Source organism: Physeter macrocephalus, chromosome 8 (assembly GCF_002837175.3).
Source record: "Physeter macrocephalus isolate SW-GA chromosome 8, ASM283717v5, whole genome shotgun sequence".
Classification (NCBI taxonomy): Eukaryota; Metazoa; Chordata; class Mammalia; order Artiodactyla; family Physeteridae; genus Physeter; species Physeter macrocephalus.
Window position 1 is genome coordinate 27,482,989 of NC_041221.1, and position 23,758 is coordinate 27,506,746.

At 39.2% G+C, this 23,758-nt stretch overlaps 1 protein-coding gene across 1 annotated transcript in view; it reads right to left on the reverse strand.

Moving 5' to 3' along the window:
- The window catches only part of DNAH5 (dynein axonemal heavy chain 5), a 258,228-nt gene that overhangs the window by 44,085 nt on the left and 190,385 nt on the right, over nucleotides 1-23,758 (reverse strand). Inside the window, exons 56-64 of the mRNA XM_028492810.2 lie at nucleotides 21,038-21,269; nucleotides 19,744-19,858; nucleotides 19,314-19,490; nucleotides 13,826-14,029; nucleotides 10,012-10,191; nucleotides 6,845-6,982; nucleotides 2,892-3,027; nucleotides 1,970-2,286; nucleotides 662-817 (exon numbers count right to left, since the gene is read on the reverse strand). Coding sequence (XP_028348611.1) covers nucleotides 662-817; nucleotides 1,970-2,286; nucleotides 2,892-3,027; nucleotides 6,845-6,982; nucleotides 10,012-10,191; nucleotides 13,826-14,029; nucleotides 19,314-19,490; nucleotides 19,744-19,858; nucleotides 21,038-21,269 — 1,655 coding nt within the window. The remainder of the gene's footprint in view (nucleotides 1-661; nucleotides 818-1,969; nucleotides 2,287-2,891; nucleotides 3,028-6,844; nucleotides 6,983-10,011; nucleotides 10,192-13,825; nucleotides 14,030-19,313; nucleotides 19,491-19,743; nucleotides 19,859-21,037; nucleotides 21,270-23,758) is intronic.

Below are 23,758 nucleotides of genomic sequence, written 5' to 3' on the forward strand. Positions count from 1 at the left end.
GCCACGGCCGCTGAGCCTGCGCGTCCGGAGCCTGTGCTCCGCAACGGGAGAGGCCGCAGCAGTGAGAGGCCTGCGTACCACACAAAAAAAAAAACAAAAAGAAAAATTTGGTTCAGAAGTCAAGACTGATGATGTCACTCATGTAACAAAAGGATATGACAATGTTTATTATTCACATGAGACTTTCTGGAACTATTAGGGTAGGCTCCCAAACAGGCTCAGAAAAACCTCACTTGAGAGAGTAGGGAGGGGAGGCTGTTTTAGGGTTTTATGGTGGTTACCCAATGGCGCTGGGATGAAGTTTCCCAGACGTGGTCATGAGCAGAGAGCTGCATGATCTGAACTTCCCACCGGTGCCAAAGGAGAGTGGACCCACATTTTCTTACCAGCTTGCCCAGATTGGGGATGGAAGGGGAGAGGGCCATGACAGGGCTTGAAAACTGGCCAAAGTCAAACATCACAATGGAGTCAGACTTTATTATACAAGTGAAGTAGATATTCCTAAAAAAGACTGCTCTTGGTCCCAACTCAGGAAGTGTAGAAGAGAAAAGCAAATGCCTCAAATCTGAATTGCTGCCTATTGAGAAACTGTCACCTATGTCACATTTACCTGGCCTCATGGTAATTATTCTGCACATTGTCATCTATAGGTTTAACCTACCTTAAAGGTAGACCCGGTCTTAATGAAGTTTCTCTCCAAAACGTTATCCAGGGCTGGATCTAGTTCCTCCGCAACATCTTCGATAAGCAAGGGCTTTCCAAGAGAAAGACTGTCCTCTAGGTGGCTTCTGAAGTACTTGTGATTTAGAGATGTGATCTAGAAACAAGATCAAAATGCTGCTCTAAACTGTTTCCATTCTTCACCTTAGCAAACCATCAATCCCTTATTTATTTTTTTAAATTGAAGTATAGTTGACTTACAATGTTGTATTAGTTTCAGGTGTACAGCAAAGTGATTCAGTTATACATAATTTTTTTCAGATTCTTTTCTCTTTTAGGTTATTACAAAATGTTGAGTAGAGTTCCCTGTGCTCTACAGTAGGTCCTTGTTGGTTATCTATTTTATATATAGTAGTGGGTTTATGTCAATCCTAAACTTCTAATTTATCCCTTCCCCTCACTTTTCTCCTTTGGTAACCATAAGTTTGTTTTCTATGTCTGTGGGCCTGTTTCTGTTTTGTATATAAGTTCATTTGTATCATTTTTTTTTTTTTACATTCCACATATAAGTGATATCCTATGATACTTGTCTTTCTCTGTCTGGCTTACTTCACTTCGTATGATAATCTCTAGGTCCAGCCATGTTGCTGCAAATAACATTATTTCATTCTTTTTTATGGCTGAGTAATATTCCACTGTATAAATATACATCTTCTTTATCCATTCCTCTGCTGATGGACATTTAGGTTGCTTCCATGTCTGAGCTATTGTAAATAGTGCTGCAGTGAACACTGGGGTGCATGTATCTTTTTGAATTATGGTTTTCTCCAGATATATGCCCAGGAGTGGGATTGCAGGATCATATGGTAGCTGTATTTTTAGTTTCTTAAGGAAGCTCCAGAGCATTTGACTGCATCATTCCCTTTTACTGAGAAGCAAGTAAAGGTTGTATGGCAATGCTGCCTTTTCCTCACCACCACCACATCTGTGACAAATAATCATGGAATAATTATGAAGTGTCTTTATAAAGTGCTGTACACTTAGTGTGAAATAGCTCCATCCTGCTCTGTTTACGAATGAGGGCCCTAGGCCCTAACAGAAGGGAGTCTGAAACCTTTGAAAGACATCATTGGAGAGATCAACAAGAATGCAAATAATGCAATTTTCAGAAATCATTTCTAAATACTAATATCTAAATATTAATAATAAAATTATTTCTAAATATGAAATATTTCTTTATTCTCAGATACTTGTTGATCTGGTGCACTAAAATTGATTAGTAGCATAAATAGACTCAAACCCAGATTACCTGGAGTTCATTTTGGTTTTCTTTATTTTTAATCCAGATCTTCCCTTGAGACTGTGGATCAATTAACAAAGGGTAGCGAGATGCCTTTGTGACAATAATTCCATTCTGAATGGACAGGTCATCGTTTGGCAGGCCTTGGAGGTTCCATTCACTAATGGTAGGAGCATCAATCAACATCTCATTGAGATTTAGATTGTCTCCAAATGGAATTTCCCGGGCTTTCATTTCTTTCTGCCAGTCATTTAACAGCAGATTGCGAAATTCTTGGTTAAACGGACCAGAATAAGATAGAAAAGCTGTAGCCAACAAAACATCCCCTAAAATGGAAAACAAAACATCACTGAAATACTCTGTGATCAGCCCTGTAATTCTGCAGAATGTTAAGAAATGAAAAAAAAAGACAGCCATTCGTTCAAATTAAATTTCAGAAACCAGATTGTAACCACAAGTTGCTGTGTCTTGTGAATAGCAGTAGCTTAGTTCACTGTTAAAGAGTCTACATGGTCCACCAAGTAATAGCTGCTAGCAGTCAAGCACAGGATTATGTTGACTCTTGTTGGATATGAGAGGATAATTTCTGAATTTAAGAGATACACCAAAACCTCAGAAGACAGAGCCTCCATTCTAAGTGACCTTGATCCATATGGCCATTCACTCGTAGGAGAATTCAAAAATGACCTGATAATAAGAGGTTTAAATCTAATAAGCATTGCCTGAATGCCAGACCAATATTCATCCTTTTGAAATAGCTGGACACACACACACACACACACACACACACGCACACACACACACACACACGCACACACACGCAGAGGAATTTGAAGCAATAGAGCGCTGGTGTGTATTCTGATTAAAGCTTAAGTTTGCTCACTCCCTATCACAGTCAACACGTAATCTCATTAATAAAGGAATTACATACCTACAAGTCTCTTAGTTTGTGCAGCAAACTCCTTGCTTTGCTCTGTCCATCTTTCTTTTTCTCCTGCCAGTCCGCCGATCAGGGCGGAAGCGGTCTGCATTTTATGTCTGCACCTCTCTGCATCTTCAAGCAAGGTCTAAAAACAGACAGAACCAGAAGAAAACCTTTGTTCAGATAAATAGAGCCTGGAGCTCAAAAACATAATTTAAAAACATCGTATGTTATCTTCCTTTCTGAGATATGTGAGCCACTTATTCCACAGGAAGCATAAGATTCCATTTCTGTGGGTCTGTCTCAGCCCAGCCTGTGTCTTAAGCCCTATCTATGGAACATGGATGGATTCCTCAGGAGGGACCCTAAGCCAATGGGCAAACCCTCCCCAGATGTTAATAAACTGAGAAATATTGGAGATTTGCATCCTTTATGATTTTCATATCAAAAAATTAGAAATAAAATATCAGCATACATGCTAATATCTCAGAGCACAACAAAATGTAAAGAAATACATATCCCTACTTAAAAATGAGGACTATTTCTCATGTTAAAGTTCTAGCATCATTATTGCTTCGCCTAACTCCACATCTCCTTTTACTTTAGGTGAAACTTTAGATTATCTTCAGGTTGCGGGGTCCTGAAGCTCATTCACAGATTCCAGCCACACTGACTTAGTAGGTCCCTCCCTGCTGCTCCTTGTGTCAGTAAAAGACCTTTAACCGGACTTCCACACACTATTGTCACTCAGGGCTTTGTTCTTAAAAACAAGTGGTTCCATTTATCTATGTTGAAAAGACAGCTGCTAATTCTACTTGTAAAAATGTATACTTATGGTACAACAATGGATATAGCTAAAGATTTAGCTATGTGACCAGTCACTGGAAGTTCATGTATAATATTTATATATATTTATATAATGTACATATGGCATATATATGCTAAATGTCTAACAATAGAGGATAATTTACATAGATTATGGGATATTGTGAACAAGAATTCTCTGAAGCCATTAAAAATATAATCGTTAAGAAAAATAATCATTAAGTTAAAGAAAAACAGTCATTAGCTAAAAATTCAATTTATACAGCAGTATGTACTGAATTATCTGCTACAATTTTACATGGATTTTAAATATATGTAAATCAGGCATATGAAATGATAAAGACTAAAATATTTTTAGGCTTCATCTCCAGGGTTACCTATGTGTATTTTCTATAAGGAACATGAATTGCTATTGTAATAATAACACAATACAGTGTTTTTCAGAAGCAAGATATTTGTTCCAGTTTGTTCTAGTCTGCTGTTTTCCTTCCCGCTAGAGTTAATGCAGAAAACCCAAAATCCCAGCTGAGAGGTGTACCCGCACATCAACACCATCCATATTTGTTTGTTTGTTTCTCCCCAAGAAGAAAGATGTCAGCTGGAAGTATAATACGACATCATTTATTTCTGCCTACCTTTAAAACAAACTTTTCACAGGACAGATATTTTTAATATTAAGTTATCTTCCCTAAGTTCCCCATCCCCACTGCCATGTGGCCAAATAAAAACTGGCCAACCCCTCCCCTCCTGGCTGTTGCTTTCTGGAAACCCAGGCTCCTTTGGGGGATTGGGAAATGGGGGATGGGAGAGGACCAAATGAGCACACAGGAAGGAAAAGCAGATTTTCCCTCCAAGCCTGGCTAGGGGAGTGTGCAGAATTCCTTGCGTTCCGTGGGTAGTGACCCCAGACCTCCCTCTCCTAGTGCCCCAGGGTCTGACTAGCTGCCCAGAGGCCCTGTGGAAGTGGACCCTCTGCAAAGGCACTGACTGCCCTGTGCACAGAGCTGCAGGACACACACTCTTCCAGGGACGGCACAGACCTGGTTGTGAGGTTACTAGTCGTGACCATGAACTGCAGACTTGAGAGCCCTGCCCTGGCCCCTGCAGTCTATAACCCCCTGGACTCTCACGGAGCCCCATGGAGGGAGAAGGAACGACACAATGACTGAAGGTCAAATTCATGCTGGGGGCAGGTGGGCACACAGCCAGATTTTGTGTTTTGGGGGGGGTTTTTTTGCGGTACGCGGACCTCTCACCGCTGTGGCCTCTCCCGTTGCGGAGCACAGGCTCCCAACGCGCAGGCTCAGCGGCCATGGCTCACGGGCCCAGCCGCTCCGTGGCATGTGGGATCCTCCCGGACCGGGGCACCAACCCGTGTCCCCTGCATCGCAGGCGGACTCCCAACCACTGCGCCACCAGGGAAGCCCCAGATTTTGTTTTCTTAATGAAAAACATTTGACATTTGTTGAGATTCAAGTTTTAAAGTTAGAGCCACACCTTTATAGTAGCCATTCTTACGTGGTCCTTACAAAAACGCTTATTGAGCGAACGAATGCAAAATGGTTAAAACTGAACCATAATAAAATGAGGCCGTAAAAATATTTTTACAGTTTGTAGTAGTGCTTCCTGATATAAGTGAGTGTCTAAATGGAAGAAATTAACGTGTCTTCCTCACAGTTTCTAAAGTAGACGCTCAAATTGCAAAGTTAATTTTCTCTTCATATTATGGTAGTAAATTTCATAGAACATAGATAACAAACCCAAAGAGGTGCTATATAATTACTTCTCTAAAATTTCTGAAAAGCTCTTATTTGTTTTCAGGAGACTTATCTTTAAGAGGAAATACCATACCTCTTGCATATAGTGAAACTGAAATGTTTATCTAAGTTCCCTCATTGGGACCCCTATCAGGGAACAGACTAACAGAGCAGGATTCTCCATCCAGCCGAGCGAGGGCTGAGAAGAGGCAAAGGTGGGTTCCATATAATCATCAAGGAAAGAACAGGGAGAATCTAGCTCTTATTTATCAAGCACAGGTTTTCTCAGAGGCAGATACAGCTTTTGTGAGGCCAGATGCTTATCTAAGCTGGGGGCCCCTTTAAAAAAATCATTAAAGAATTTTTACAAATACAAAATACCAAAGTAAACATGTAATGAGAGCTGGGGAAAGAAATCACTACAAAGTCCTGATAATTGAGAAATTCAGGTACCTTTCCTCTGGGATCTCTAGGTATTTTATCTGAATGCTTACACACAAATGCTTGTCAATCATAATCTGGTTTCCCCTCCCCACAGAACTCTCTACAACTCCCAGTAACTCCAGCATTCATGGGGCCTATGCAAGTGAGGGGCCATAAAACTTAAGCTACATTAGGTTTATGTTAAATCTGCCTCTATTACCAGAACGAAGGAGGCCCCAGTAGAGCCGGAATGAGTATAAATCAACCAAAGAGCTTGCTGCCCAGTGGAGAGGAAATATACGAGCCTTGATTCTGAAATGTGCTAAAGCTACAAACGTGCATAGGTTGAGAAGGCTGTAGGTGGTCATTGTCACTGGGACACAGCTACGTGGTAGGCACGTGGTCCAGCAGAAAGACCCGAGTAGACATCAGAAGATCAAGGTCTAATCCAGCCCTATGACCAATGCCCATGACCGGGAGCCCTCTTCTTGTCCTCTCTGGGCCTAAGTTCCTTTCTTTAAAATGAGAGTAAAATAAAAATATCTACCCTGTCTACCTTGAAAGATTCTTTCAAATATTAAATGAGATAAAGTGGGAGGACGTGATTTGAAAAATATGTTTAAAATGCTGCACAGGATGCTGTTATCCTCACCGTTAATAAGGAAACTCAGAACATCCGTGTTCCAGCACTAACTTCTGTTTTGGCTGACTATCCTGACCTCTCACCAAAGGTCCTCGGTGTCCGTTAGAAACAAACTCCAGGGCTCAGCGAGGGAGTATGTGCTGTGTACGTATGTATGTATATGTGTATTGTATTCTATATCAATGAAATGAATCCCTGCTGGAAACCAAACCCTTGGAGAGAGAAAGCAGGAGAGGAATGAAGGGCTGAGCACAGCCAGGAGGGCCTGTGACGTCACCACCCGCCCCAAACCCCTACGGCGAGAAGACAGTGACCTGCTTTTCGGTCACGGCCTGTTCATACTCGGCCTGCACCACATCCAGCTCGGCTTGCCTGTCGTCCAGCTCAGCCTGGGCCTTCTGCAGATCCTGCATGGCCAACACGTAGCGATTCTCCTGCACCACCAGGTTGGCCTGCACGGGACACACACAGGGTGAAGGGATGGGCGGCAAACCGAACATCCAGCATGTCGGAGTCTGAGAGCTCAGTAGCCACGTGTTACACCTGTTCTTTGATCCACCCCTAGACTCCTCTCAAATTGCATGGTCAGGACCAAAGCTTAATGTGAACTTGACATGTTTGTAAGCAGAAAATTATAATTCATTAGAAGAGAGTCAGCAAACTTTTTCCATAAAGTGCCAGATAGTAAATATTTTAGGCTTTGGGGGCCAAGAGGCAAAATCAAGACTATGGTTCAGGTACTTAATTTAAAATGTCATGAGCCATACAAATACAGGTGGTGGGTTAGATTTGGCCTGTGGACCATAGTTTGCCAATCCCTAAATCAAAACATTGTAATATTAAATGTGTATAGGCAACTCACAGAACAGTTTAATATTGAGTTGTAGAAAAAAAAAATCTGACTATTTAGAACCATCTGCCTAGCAGGGCTCATCACTGTTAGTGAGGATGTTAAAACAAGACAGAGGATGAAACATGATTAACCACTGAATATAAAGATCTAGCTTTTATGGGTGGTGATGGGCTTGATGGCATTCCTGTCATTTGCATGTATTGCTTGCCATCCAGAAAAGAACAGATACTTGAGCTGTGACCAAATAATAATATTTGCTTTTAAGAAGCTACTAAAAAAGACTCAAAAGACATAATCCAAAGCAATATTGGAGGGCTTCCCTGGTGGCGCAGTTGGTTGAGAGTCCGCCTGCCGATGCAGGGGACACGGGTTCGTGCCCCGGTCCGGGAAGATCCCACATGCCGCGGAGCGGCTGGGCCCGTGAGCCATGGCCGCTGAGCCTGCGTGTCCGGAGCCTGTGCTCCACAACGGGAGAGGCCAGAGCAGTGAGAGGCCCGCGTTCCAAAAAAAAAAAAAGAAGATCACTTAAACTCTGCAAGCCTCAGTTTCTCCATTAAGATATTGAAAAACTACCTCCTAGGATTTGTGAGTGTGTGTGTGTGTGTGTGTGTGTGTGTGTGTTTCTGTGTGTGTGTGTGTATTACATAAAATAACATATGTAAAAACCCAAGTCTGGGACCTGGCATATAACAAGAGTTTGATAAATAATACAATAGATAGTATTATTTTTATTATCCGTGTTCAATATTTAAGACTCTACTGTTGTTATGTTTTGTTTATGTAAACTAACATTTACTGGTTTTCACAGAGTGTCCAAGGAGAAATCTCATATGAATGAAATTGAATAGAATCTAAATTGCTACTCTTATAGTTAAATTTGTTTAAGTTTACTCACTACTATAAGTCACTTGGCCCGTCTATAGGAATTGGAAGACGAAAGAAGAGTCCCTCACTGTCTTCTTCACTAATTAGTGGTGAAGACGTTCCCACAGGAGTTTAAGAAGTGTTCTCAACTCTCTTTACTTGGAAAGCAGGAGTTCGCAAGTGAAGCCCCTCCAGGAATAAGTGAAGTTAGAGCCCTTGGTCTGTATTTCTTAATATATTGAGCAGAGCTGCCAATGATAACCTGCCCTTTCTTTGTCTTCTACTTCCCTCTAAGCAGTGAATGTGTAGCATCTACATAACTACATTTATTTTTCTGACAACGGCAAATAGGAGAGACCTGACAAACTGAAGACTCCCAGATGCTGGATGCTCCTAAGGACATAGGGGGAACGCCCAGAACAGGCTTCTCAGAAGAGAAGCATAGGTTCCAGGCACAAGTAAAAGGTTCCCCATCCTGACTATGTTCCCTTCACTTCCTACTGTAGGACCTATGTTGTCCTGGGACGGGGTGGAGCCTGAAATGTACAGAATGTAAGGGAGGAGATGTCATCGTTCTTATGTAAGCCTTGTTCAGAGCATCCATTATTTTGCACTGGTTTCAGCTCATTTTATTGAAAGTAACTACAACAAAATAAAAACTCCCCATTGTGAATTCAACTGTAATTCCCTTAAAGACACTTATGTATGCTTACCCACTGGAAAAATTTGCAAAGGATGCCCTGTACTTTTCACTGGATATGGTTGTTATAATTCAGTCAATGTCAGAATGTCCGATTGTGAGCTATGTTGGAGTCTTCAGTGGTCCCCAAATCCACGATGCCCAACAGCATGACATCAACTATTTGCTCTAAAAATTTCTGAGCCAAATGAATCCCTTCCCTTTTAAGTTGCCCTGGGACCCCAAGGGCCTCCACCACTGAATAAATGGCCCTGATATGGGAACAATGAGAAAATAAAATGGGACTTGCAACTGTATCCCTATGGTCTTTTCATTCTTGATTATTTTTAGCGTGATTATTAAGTTCCTTGCGGAGTTTATAAGTGTACGTGGATTTTAGTTGATGGTTGAGCAAGATCAGACTTACAAAAAGCAAAATAATCAACAAAGCCATAACGTATGAGTTCTGAGGCATCAGTATTTCATTTTCAAGACAGGTACTTGCCTCTCCATCTGCTAAAGACTGAGTGTCACCGAATGCTGGGGGGATGTGGACAAATGAAGCTGAGAAATGCAATTACTCAAAGGGAAACACTGGTATGTTCTCAAATCATTTTAAATAAAGGATGATATTCAGTTTCTTTCCTGAGGGACAAAAGAGGGAGAGGGAATAAATACTATGTTGTCCCTGCAGCCAAGACCAGACACCAGTGACTGTGTCCACCCTGCCTCATTCACAGGAGTCCCTGGCAGGAGATCTTGGACATTGTCGGTGGATCCTATGCTAGAGTTTCCTGTGTTTCTTTTTTTCAAGTTGACATTGTGGGGAAAAAAGTGTCCAGCAGCCCACAGTGGACTTCGTGCCCTTGTAGAGAGTCCATGCTTAAGGCTCAGACAATACCGATTGGAGTTGGATTACAGAGAAGAAAGAAACATCCTATGCTCGGCCTGTCTATCGCTAGCTCTCCCCGTGGACTTGAGTACAATGAAACCTGAGGCTTCTGTGTTGCATGAAAGACAAGCCCAGTTGACCCAGAGACCCCCCCCGCCGGCACACGTACTGCAGTTCCACCGAGGAGGCTTACCTTCAGGGGCAACACCTCTCTGTTTATAGAAAAGAAGGAAGCCATGGCCTTGGTCCAGGAACAAAGCCCCGCTACATTCCCACATACACGTTTAGCAGTTTCGATGTTGTAGTCTGCCATCTCAAAGTAAGGATTCAAAAATTCTATCACTTCTTCATTGATTGCGTCTTTGGGGAATTGCTATGGAAGAATGGAGTAAAATAAAGTCAAAATACCTCTTTCCATGAAGTCATAATCACATTATGCTCACAATGCCACTGAAACAGTTAAAAAACTGTTAAAACCAAGAATGGATGAATGATATCATATTTTGTTGATATTTCAGGTTATTAGGCAAAAATCATATATATTCAGGCATATGAAATGGTACATATATTTAGCATTGTATATAAAAATGTAAAGCATGTATATTTAGACATAAATAATTAGCATTTAGCAGCAACCAAATGCTTAATACATTCAGAGGGAGGTTCTATTAAACTCACCTGAAATGTGAAGAAAATAATTTGGACATTAGGCCTTCAGGGTGATGAATTAACTTTTAATCATAGAACTATCAAGACTATGAGAGAACTGTTCTTTTCTGGAGGGATAAAATTTTAAAATAGTAGCAGAAATGGATTATGAGTGCCTTGTTGTATTAAGAGAGAAGACTGGCCAAACAATGAAATTAGATCTTTGAAAAGTGGTGTTTGATCATCTAACCGAGGATGATTAAATATTTTCCAAGTAGACAGAAATTGAGCACCTAAATAATTCAGAGAAATAAGCCTTCACAGAATATACATAACACGGAGCAAAACACACTTTCATTCAGACCTCTTTAAATGCAAGTTTCTTTTATGAGACTTGAAAAACAGTGAAGCCAGAAGAATATCTGGGAACAATAGAAGGATGGTGGTGACAAAAGGCAAATAGCAAGGCAGCTGCCAAGAGCAGTGGCTTTGCACCAGGTATGTAAGGCAAGTGCAATTCCATTGCACATGTTTCAGTGGACACTTTTTAAGCTCCCCCCGCTCAAGGACCACTGCCATTCCACACGCTCAGTCTGATTAATCACTACCTCCTATCCACTCAAATAGCATGTTACTCCTTCATGGTGGCCTTTACATCACAGAGGCTTATATTTTAATTATCTGAAACGAGTCTGTATGGCCCACTGGTTTCAGAAGCTACTTGGTGTTATAGCTGCTGTAAGGCACCTCACAAGATGCTCTGGCCATAGCAGCCACTTGGGCAATGATAAATTAAAAACTGGATGAAAGACGGTGCTGAAGTTACTGCTTGGGTTATGGATGGGGGATGGCTATTCCCAGTTAGTTGTCTCACGATCTAAATATTAAAGATAAAACAATATAACTGCCAGAAGAAAACACAGAAGCATTTATTCTGCCTTAGAGATGGGCAAAGATTTCCTAAACAGAACACAGAAAGCACTGTAAGGAAAATGTTGATAAATTGGACTATACTAAACTTAAGAATATCTCCTTATCAAAAGACACCATTAATGGAATGAACAACTAAGGCAGAAAGTGGGAGAAGATATTTGCAAACACATAAATGACAAATTACCCATATTTTATATATAAATTCTACAAAATAATAAAAAATTTAAATGTACAGGAGATCTGCACATTTAAATGTACAGGCACTTAACCAAAGAGTTCCCAAGGGGCTCATAAACTGATGAAAAGATTTTCAGCATCATTTGTCATCAGAGAAATGCAAACTAACCCACAATAATAAGACAACACAACAAACCCATCAGAATAGCTAAAAGCAGAAAACGGTTAAGACATGGAGCAACTTATATACTGCTTGTGGGTATGTAAACTGATACAACAATTTTTGAAAACTGTTTGGCACTATCTACTAAGGCTGATTAAATGTATAACCTAAGACCCAGAAATTCCACTCCTGAGTACAGAGCCAATAGAAATGAAAACATGCCCACTAAATGACCAATATTCATAGTAGTTTTATTTATAATAGCCCAAAACTAGTAATGTCTCAAAAATCCATCAACAATACAAGGACAAACAAATTAAAGCACACTACAGCATTTCACGCTGGTGCTGGTAGATACAAACTTATGAGAAACAATTACTAAATTTTCAGAAATTTTACAGACTTGTTAAATACAGCCATTATTTAAAATTAAATTATAAAAACTTACAATTAAATGTTATTTTGAACAAAAATAATGTATAGTCAAAACTCATCACCTTCTAATTATTTTGCTACATTGTACTATCTACATTTTTTAGGTCATTTACATTTATTGTATCTACCCAGTGGGACTACCTTATCACAGCATGCTACCATGTACCTCTTCCCAACTCTACATTCAGCAACTTTATATTGGTAGCTTGAAATCAGCCATTGTGGGGATATTTACACTATGAAAATTGGCAAACACTACAAATCAGAGCTTCTTCTTTTTTTCTCACCAGAGAACCAGTTGTTAAACATTTGTCACACACTATTGCATATTCATCTACTGGAAAGCTGTGTAGCAATGAAAAAAGAATGAAATACTGTCCTGTGCAACAATAAGAAAGAATCTCACAGACATGTTGAATGAAAGAGGTCAAAACAAGAGTTCATATGATATGATTTCATATACATAAATTTCAAAACAGGTGAAACTAATTATCAGGATAAAGGTCAGAATAATGTTTATCTTAGGGGAGATTACTGACTGTGCTGGGACACAAAAGAGATTGCTGGGGTCTGGAAATACAAATCTTGATTTCAGTGTTCATTAACAGGGATAGACATATGTAAATATTCATTAAGCTATACTCTTTTTAATTAAATTTTTATTTTATATTGGAGTGTAGTTGATTTACAATATACACTTTAAATTTGTGCATTTTATCATATATAAATGTTACCTCATAATAAAATTTAAAAGATGCAACTTAATACTCAAAAAATTACAATTGAGACTTGTGAAATAAAAATATATATGTACTCATATGCAAATAATATATGCACATATGTTTGGGTTCCTTAAAATGATTTTTTTAACTGAAATATGTTGCTGATGATGTTTTAATATGCCTAAAATCTGCCAGGAAAAGCTCTAATACTTACAATGTCTTATATTTGAAAGAGAAATTCTACTCTGAAAAAATACGTAAATATAAGTTGAAAATATGTATGTAGAATATTATTCAGGCTTAAAACAGAAGGAAATTCTGCCATTTGTGACAACATGGATGGACCATTATGCCAAGTGCTATAAGCCAGAGAGAGACAAAGCCTTCGTGGTGTCACTTATAATAGTCAAATTCATAGAAGCAGAGTGGAGAATGCTGGCAGCCAGGAGCTGGGGGGAAGAAGAAAGGGGAAGATGCTGGTCAAGGGTCATTTATGCAAGATGAGAAGGTCCTGGGGACCTAATGTACAGCAATGTGAATACCGTTAACAATACTGTATTGTTTACTTGAAATTTGCTAGGAGGGTAGATCTTACATGCTCTCACCACAAAAAAACGGAAAAAGAAAAAGGAAAATATGGTAATTATGTGAGGTGATGGATATTTAATTGGCTATTTATTGGATTTAGTGGATGGATTTTGGTGAAATCATTTCACAATGTATTAACATATATCAAAACATCAAGTCATACACCTTAATTATATAAAAGTGTTATTTATCAATTATACCCCAATAAAGATGAAAAAAATTAGTAAGTTAAAAATATGTCCCCAGAGTAGATTCTCTTCAGAAACGTCTTCTATTAAAGGACCCAGATACTCTAATGAAGTCTGAGACCCCTCCTAGCCCATCATTATTGAACCACCAACCTGTAAATTCTGTAAAAAGTTTCCTGCAGTCATCAGTTTTAAAGATTCCTGCCAGGAAGGAATTGTACAGCCTTTTTCCAGGTCAATTTTCACTGCATTGACTTTCCTCTGAAACAGCAGCAGCACACAATCCATGATCCTCATGATGAGATGTGGGGGTCGGCCCAGCGTGCGGACAGTAGCAATGTCAGAAGGCTTGATGGTCTGGGGAGGAAAGGAGGTCATTACCCAATCTCAGACAAGAAAAGTGAAAACAAACCTTTACTCTCTAAAGGCTACTACTTCAACAGAGGAAAGCAAGCATTTTTAAGTTTGATGCAGTCATGGGAGCTAGATGCAGATTTAATCCCCAAGAAAAACCACACATCCCCCAAAGTTCACATTTTTACAATTCAAAGTGACAGCCAAAGGAGATATAGTGAGAGACGTGTTCGCGAGCAGATAAGGAGCTGTGACTTCTCTAAAATTGTAACGACAACTTAGCGTCTGAAAAAAACTGTTATCTGAAAGGAAAAGAATCGTCAGCACTTAAGTAGATTCCAGGGATTCTAAACCAGGAGAACTCCAGAATTTGCAGTGCTTTTTTTTACTCATTAGTTATGTAGGTCAAGAATCTGCCTCTCTCTCTTAAGACTCGTCACCGTCACTGGGGACTGACGCTAGTTGTAGCCTCAGGGCTGCCAGATTGAATAATTAGAGGTTTCTTAGCTGGGAACTAACCTTTAAATGATGGAACTTGATAAAAAGGAATTTCACTAAGCTCTTAGAAAAGTTCTGTTCCATTTCTAGTACAGAGATTCTTATACAGAAAATTACTTAATAGTCACCTAGACTTGTCGGAGTCGATAACTGCTCTATCAAACTCTTTATGGAATAAACATTGGGAAAATATTAAAGATAAGCATATGACACTGTCCTATTTCTAGGACATAGTGTACATTCATTCCTTCTAGGTCTTGAAAAACCTTCCATCGATTTGTATTGGCATCCCTCCTGCCAAAGAAAGGTACGCAACCTCTTCACATCAAAGCTAATGATCTTTTCTCTGAGAATTGGGAAAAAAAAGAAGAAAACCACTGAACTTGGTCATTAGAAATGGAACTATCTATTTTGAAAAGGTTTGTTTCAACACACTAGCATTTGTGAATTCTAGACAGCTGGAAGTGAAGGGGAATTTGTGGTAAAGAACTGGAAATTGCAGATAGACCTTAATTTGAGATGCTTGGCTATAAAAGAAAGGAGAGAAATATAATACCTGCCAATAGGGAAAGAAGGATCAAATTAAAGTGGATATAAAAGAGCTGGACATGCTTATTTCACTTTAGCTTTTTATTTGTTTGTTTGTTTTAAAATTTACTTTATTGAAGTATAGTTGATTTATGATGCTGTGTTAGTTTCAGGTGTACAGCATAGTGATTCAGTTATACATATATATGTAATAGTTTGCATCTGCTAACCCCAAACTCCCAATCAAACCCTTCTCCACCTCCCCCTTGGCAACCACAAGTCTGTTCTCTGTGTCTGTGAGTCTGTTTCTGTTTCATAGATAATTTCATTTGTGCCATATTTTAGATTCCACATATAAGTGATATCATATGGTATTTGTCTTTCTCTGTCTGACTTACTTCACTTAGTATGATAATCTCTAGGTCCATCCACGTTGCTGTAAATGGCATTATTTCATTCTTTTTTATGGCTGAGTAGTATTCCATTGTATGTATATACCACATCTTCTTTATCCATTCCTCTGTCGATGGACGTTTAGGTTGCTTCCATGTCTTGGCTATTGTAAATAGTGCTTCAGTGAAAATTGGGGTGCATGTATCTTTTCAAATTATAGTTTTCTCTGGATATATGCCCAGGAGCAGTATTGTTGGATCATATGGTAGTTCTATTTTTAGTTTTTTAAGGAACCTCCATACTGTTCTCCATAGTGGCTGCAGCAATTTATATTCCCACCAAAAATGTAGGAGGGTTCCCTTTTCTCCACACCCTCTCCAGCATTTATTATTTGTAGACTTTTTGATGTTGGCCATTCCGACCCCTGTGAGGTGGTACCTCATTGTACTTTTGATTTGCATTTCTCTAATAATTAGTGATGTTGAGCATCTTTTCATGTGCCTGTTGGCCATCTGTATGTCTTTTTTGGAGAAATGTCTATTTAGAGTTGCGGAGCACAGGCTCCAGAGGCGCAGGCTCAGCGGCCATGGCTCACGGGACTAGCCGCTCCGCGGCATGTGGGATCTTCCTGGACCGGGGCACAAACCCGCGTCCCCTGCATCGGCAGGCGGACTCTCAACTACTGCGCCACCAGGGAAGCCCCTGGTTTTTTGATATTGAGCTATATGAGCCATTTGTATATTTTGGAAATTAAGCCCTTGTCGGTCTCATCATTTGCAAACATTTTTTCCCAGTCCGTAGGTTGTCTTTTTGTTTTGTTTATGGTTTCCGTTGCTTTGCAAAACCTTATAAGTTTGACTACGTCCTATTTGTTTATTTTCACTTTAGCTTTAAAAGGGGGAATTTTCAAACAGAATTGGGCTCAATTATGTTAGGTACCCAGGTAAAAAGAGTCCGGGAGAGGAGTATATCTGAAGTGCAACCTATTTCAGCTAAGTATTAGATTCCTGTTTTTTTCTGCAGGCAAAGCAATATGGCTGTTATATATAAATACGTATTTATATATATTTGTGTCAAGTCGGATGAGCATTGAGATAGGATGAGACACATTCTTTGCTGTTACCTTATTTGTTGTGTAGATTTACGTGGCCTGATGCCAAAAGAGAGTTTGGATGTACCCAGAACTTTCTTAGTATAAATTAGTAGTACCAGACTTCAAGATTTCAAAAGCTCATAAAGAGGCAATAAAATGGAGAAAGAACCAATGAAGGAAATTATTGAAAACCTCTCCTATATATCCCCTCACCTTACCCCTGTTCCCACACATTTCTGCATTGATGATTATGTTGAATATTTTAGTGGTAGAGAGTACTAAATTAGAAGGATACTGGAAAATATTTTATAATATCAAAACAAATGCTAAGCTTTTTAAATCTTGGGAAAATGTAAACATGTAAGAACTGAGATACCATATGCTCAGTTCCTATGATGCTGTTAGGTATCATGAGTTCAATAAAGGTTTAGAAGTTACACAATCATTGTCTTCTCTCTGTTGATCAGAGACTCTCAGTGAAGCCAGAATACCTTAAAAGGGGTGGGGGGAGGATGAGGTCCAGGATCTTAAAGAGATATCTGCACCCCCATGTTCACTGCAGTATTATTCACAATGGTCATGATATGGAAGCAACGTAAATGTCCACTGACAGATGAATGGACAAAGAAAATGTGGTATTTACATACAATGGAATATTATTCAGCCTTTAAATAAAATGGAAATCCTGCCATTTGCAACAATATGGATGGATCTGGAAGACATTTTGCCAAGTGAAATAAGCTAAAAAGAAAGACAAATACTGCACGATCTCATTTATATGTGGAATCTAAAACAGATTCATAGAAGCAGACAGTAGAAGGGTGGTTGCCAGGGGCTGGAGGAAGAAGCAAATGGGAAGGTGATGGTCAAAGAGTACAAAGTTTTCTACCATACAACCCAGCAATCCCACTACTGGGCATATACCCTGAGAAAACCATAATTCAGAAAGAGTCATGTACCACAATGTTCACTGCAGCTCTATTTACAATAGCTAGGACATGGAAGCAACCTAAGTGTCCATCAACAGATGAATGGATAAAGAAGATGTGGCACATATATACAATGGAATATTACTCAGCCATAAAAAGAAATAAAACTGAGTTATTTGTAATGAGGTGGATAGATCTGGAGTCTGTCATACACAGTGAAGTAAGTCAGAAGGAGGAAAACAAATACCGTATGCTAACACATATATATGGAATCTAAAAAAATGTCATGAAGAGATTAGTGGAGGGAGGGAGACACAAGAGGGAAGAGATATGGGAACATATGTATATGTATAACTGATTCACTTTGTTATCAAGCAGAAACTAACACACCATTGTAAAGCAATTATACTCCAATAAAAAGGTTAAAAAAATTTTTTTTAAAAGAGTACATAGTTTTCATTAAGTGAGATAAATAAATTCTAGAGATCTACTACACAGCACAGCGCCCATAGTTATCAATACTTTATTGTATACTTAAAATTTGTTAAGGGGGTAGAGCTTAAGCTGTGTTCTTATCACCAAAAAAATAGTAATAATAATAAAGGGAACAGGAGGAAACTTTGGGCATTGATGGATCTATCTATGGCCTTGAAGACGGTGATGGTTTCATAGGTGAACACTCATCCCCAACTCAGTGAGCTATACGCATTAAATACATACAGCTTTTTATACGTTAATCTTACCTTCATAAATTGGCTTTTTAAAAGTGGAACGGGGGAGATGAGGTACCCACCAATCTGAGAGACTAAAGACCCTGGAGGACTTCAAGGATTAAGGAGGATAGTTTAGCCAGTGCAAGGAGGGATGGAGAAAAAATACAGAAAGATATATCACATAAAAGAGTAGCGTGAAAATTGGAAAGATAAAAAAAGAAGGCAATATCTTCATTGTCTCAAAAGAGTAGAAATTCTCTTATACAAAATGTTGTATATTGACTCAGAAAGCTTAAAGACTTAACTTGGATCAAACGCATTTAGAAGTGTTTCAGGTGGTGTGCCGAGAAGGTGGTGAAAAATAATAATTATATTATAAAGTAATGATGCATGTTCAGTTGAGGTTATATAACTTGAATTAGCAGTGGACAGATCAGCAGTGTTCCATTTCTTCAGCCACATTCTAAGCCAGGAATCAATAACATAAGGCAGTAGTTGAGTAAGACTAAAGTAAAAGCAATCGTGAGTCCAAAACATCTCAAATTGGGTCTTCAAAACTCGACCAGCCCTTGAAGGTGTGGCCTATTTCACTAAACTCAACATATTTTCTCTGAACCCAAACTCTTTCCTAATTTCCCTATTTCTGCTCTTGCCACACAATCGCACTGAGTAACTGTGTTGGAACTCTGACATTAATGCGGTACGTTAGATCAGTAGTCCTTTATTTGGATAATTCATACGCACACTCAGAGAATGTTGTATCTTACCAACCTTCTCCAACATCCGCAATGAATGAGTGAAAAAAAAATGTTATTTTAGAAATTTTATGTGACTTTCCCAATGTCACGTAGCTTATTGGTTACAGAGTTGAAATGAGAACCCAGGACTCCAGATCACCCTTATATGACACTGCCCATCATTCATAAGTGAGGAAGATGAGATGTGAAGTGCCATGTGCAGTATCTAAAAAATCAAATAACATCTCCAAGCAGAAAATATTACTTGAAATCATTCCAGTAGAAAGAGCTTCCATCTGAAGCGGTAGAACACTTCCTTGCTGTTATTCATCTTTTCTGCCTGAATCTTCCTCCAAGGCCCTAAAAGATGGCATCTGTTATCTCACAAAGATATACCTGCAAGGCTGCTTCCGCTTCTTCTAACGCTGGCTTTGCTGCTTCCAGTTTTTCCTCAGCAATGGCTTTATCTTTAGAGATGCTGTCAACGATGGCCTGGGCTTTGTCCTTCACCTTCTGTACCTCAACTTTGACCTTTTCGGCAGCCTGCGCTTTCACTGTCACTTCTTTTAAGACCTAATTTAATATAAAACAAAAAAGTACATCAAAAATTACCAAAGACCCACCTGGAAATGCACATTTTTGCCTTGATTTGTTGATTTTGTCCACTTACATGATTCTTCGTACATAGAATTAAGAGTATGGTATTCTAATGGAAATAAATAATTTGTACTTCCATGGTTATAATTTAGTGAAGGAGCATACATCATTAACATTTATGAGCTGGGAGTTCAAAATGAATATGGTCCACGTGTCAATGTCTACTCACTGTGTCGGCTTTATCATTGGCCATTTGGAGCTCCTTTTCTTTCACTTCCAATTCTTTGCTCAGGGCTGCAACAGACTCCGAAGCTTCTTTTAGCTTTTCCAATCCAGTATTCATTCTGAGATTAAAAATCCAAGTGGGGAGTGTAAAATGTGTGGTTCTTGGCCACATTTTCTAAGCATTGGTCTACTGATGTATATACTAATGGCCATATTTGAAGAATAATGTATATACAATAGCAAACCCGAGAGGGCTTGACAAAGAGAGTAAATGTCCAGGCTTGATTCCAGACTATGTTCTTCATGGAACATGTGTGAAAAGAGTAAGTCTGCTAAGAGCACTGCGTGACGTGAGGAACATCAGTGTCTAGAATCTGTCTCATGCAGGAAACATGCTTAACGAACTTCAGCTAAAAGACACTAGACTTCAAATGCTTGAAGTCTTATCATGGAGAAAGGGAAATAAATAACTTCTGTTTTTGTAACGAGACCAATGAAGTTAAAAGGAGAAAGACTTGGGATCAAGAAAAGAAACACATTTAAAGCCATCAGAACAGCCTCGTGAAGGGCCCGACTGCCTGCTTGACTCTGAAATCATGTGACCTTAAAGACAGGAGTCCCCAGAGTCATTCAGTCCAATCACCCACCCAGAGGTCCCTTATGTAACAACCTTGGCTGATTCTTGGCTATATTCAGGCAGAAGATATAAGTGTTCAGAAAAGAGCAAGGCGGAGCAGGGAAATTGGGAAAAAACTTCAGTGAATAGGGTGTTTACTATGCAGAGAACATAAGCATCAAGCCGACTTTTCTATCCCAGACACTCAGAATGTGCACAAAGAAAGAAATGAGTAGAGCGGGGGCGGGGGGGGGGATGTCTGTATTCTCAGCTGTCTTCCAGGTCCACGGTTTCTATTATTGTCATTCAATATTATAGAAAGTGGGAGGCCACATGAAAACTTGGCAACATTTAATCCTATTGGGCAAGAATAAAGCCCCTAGCAACCAGGGAATAATCCTTTGAACAAACTTGAGAGGAAGGTTTCTCGGTCTCAGCACTGGTGGTAGTCGGGGGTGAATAACTCTTTGCAATGGAGGATTGTCCTGTGCACTGTTACGATGTTTATCAGCATCCCTGACCACTAACTCTTCTGATGCCAGTAGCACCTCTCTAGCCCCTCCACCCTAGCTGTAACAAACAAAAAGTCTCCAGTTATTGCAAAATGTCCACTAGGAGCAAATTTGCCCCTAGTTAAAAGCTGTTGCTTTAAAATAACTTTGTATTTTATCCTCACACTTACCTGCTGGCCAGAGTTTGCACTTCCACATGCTTTCCTCCATATATGAACTTATAGCCCTGAATAAAGGAGAGGTATGATTTGGGTGTCACATGGGTAGAACGTCGGAATCTCTGGAAATAATCAACACACTTCTCAGCTACCCCATCCTGGAAGGAGCCCATGCACTGGACCACTTCCTTCTTGGTTTCCAAACTGCAGTCAATATCATAGGAAGAGAGGAAGTGTTCAGACACTAGAAAGAAAACAGACAACAGCATGTGAAATATGAAAGAGAATTACCATTTTAAAAGTTAACTGGCTTGAGTCACAGATGTAGAAAATAAATTTATGGTTACCAGGGGTGAAAAGAGGCAAGAGGGATAAATTGGGAGATTGGGATTGACAAATACTCACTACTATACAGAGAAAAGATAATTAATAAGAACCTACTGAATAATGCAGAGAACGCTATTCAATACTCTGTAATGACCTATATGGGAATAGAATCTAAAAAAAAGTGGATATATGTGTATGTATAACTGACTCACTTTGCTGTACAGCAGAAACTAACACAACATTGTAAATCAACTATATTGCAATTAAAAAAAAAATTTTTTTTTTAAGTTGGACTTCCCTGGCTGTCCAGTGGTTAAGAGTCTTGGCTTCCAATGCAGGGAGCACGGGTTTGATCCCTGGTCGCGGAACTAAGATGCCACATGCCATGCAGTGTGGCCGAAAAGTAAAAAAAAAAAAAAAAAAAAAAAAGTTAACTGGATATTTTTAAAAACTTAAGACAATTCCTAGGAATGCATGCCATTTTTATAGCCCCAGCTAGGTAGCTATATGTCAGCATTTTTGGCCCCAGGTCTATGACATCAACAATTTTATTTTCCCTTTCAGGTACAAAACTATAACAGACTTTAAGCCTATCATATTCTTTGTTTTCTGGTACATGTACAAAGAAGTCTCTTCTACACAGCTGCAGGTTCTGGTCAGTAGCCAGACTGTTTGATGGTTTACATAAGGACAAAAGTGGTACAAATAACTCAGAAATCAATGCCCACCTGGTATTCATATTTAACAACCCCATGTGTTATTTTTTTTAACTCAGAACCTGCCATAACCTTAATTCCCCCAGGCTCTGATTGCATTTGGCATGTGGAATGTTCATCACTAAATTTTTTTATGCCTTGGCCATCTTATTCTTAAATGTGGCAGCTGGCCATCTGTAGTCAATTCTAATTTATGGTATCCTTTAAAAATGTATGAGTAAAAATCTTCTGTTGTAGACCTTTATCTTCCCAACAGTGCCAAACATGGGACCAATTCTAAGAGAGCATTTCTTATTATAAGAAGAGCCCATAAAGTCAGAGCTAATCCATCATCACGTACACGTAGAGTGTGTGCTAAGCACCCATCACTATGAAACTTGGTCTCCATCCCAAGGAATTTACAAGGGTTATACATAACCCAGTTAAAAATTATCACAACCATCTTTATTCATCTTAGAAGAAAATGGCCTACGGATTTCCTTTAAAAGTGCTAAAAGTATTGAAAAATGTGCATAAGAGCTGCAAATACAAATATGGCCAATAAGGAGGGAGGGAAAGAGAAGGAATGGAGTGAACAAATCTATCAGGTGATAGCTAGCAGAGAAATTAAAAAATGGTATCTTCTCACTGTTAATAGTTGATCACTAAATTAAGTTTTTAATGATGTACTTGTGGGGCAGTATTTACATCTATGTAAATAATAAAGACAATTTCTCAGCTTGGTTACAAATACAGTTTACTGCAGACAATGAAAGGCAATAAATTAAGACACTCAGAAGTCATTTTTTCATGAGTTAAGCAACCACTATAAAGAACAATTTAAATTCTAGGAAGTTTAAGTCTGGTTATTGGAAACATATGAACTATTCTTGCATATGACAAATTGTTTGTAGGTTTTAACCAAAATGGCAGCAATATTTACTATGTGCCAGGCATGATACCAAGTGCTTTACCTGATACCAATTGCTTTGCATTATGGGATATTCTCAGGGACATCCCCACTTTCTGAAAACTTTCTTGTATTTACCATGTAATGATTTTTATCCTCACACGAACAGAGAGTATCAATAATGGTGACTTTTTTCTTTATTTAGCAAGTTGTCTTTTTATGTCTCCAAAAAGTCAAAGAAAAAAAATGGGATGGATTCTAAGTATATTTTCCCATATACCCACAATATCTAATGCAGGAAAGGTTAAAAAAAGGACCAGTTCCTCTTAGGGTTACCCAAACCTGCTGAGACTCAGACAAAAGGCCATGGAAAACCCTTTAGTCATCTTCCATATCCAATCACCAAGGCAGCAATGCCAGTTTTGGGGCCCAACTTTAGGCTGATGTCTGAGGTTGGTATAGGTTATATCCTGGTATTGTTTGTTCACTTCACTTGATGTAGAATAAGGTGATGGATGTGTGGGGTAGAAGGGAGTACAGTGGCCTCAGTCCCTGAATTTTGGTGCCCTCAAATTCCCACTTCATTTGGATTAAAAGAACTGAAGTAATAAAGTGAGAAGGGCACATTAGCTGCCTATCTAGTAGACATACCCTCTCTTTGATACTAAAAGAATCTTGATTTTGCTCAGAGTAACAATCTGCCAAACTGAAAGTCTTTGATTCTCCAAACCCTCATGTAGCTGGGATTGACTCAGTTCTGGCCAAAGACATGCAGACAAAAGTCCCTGGGGAAGAATCCTG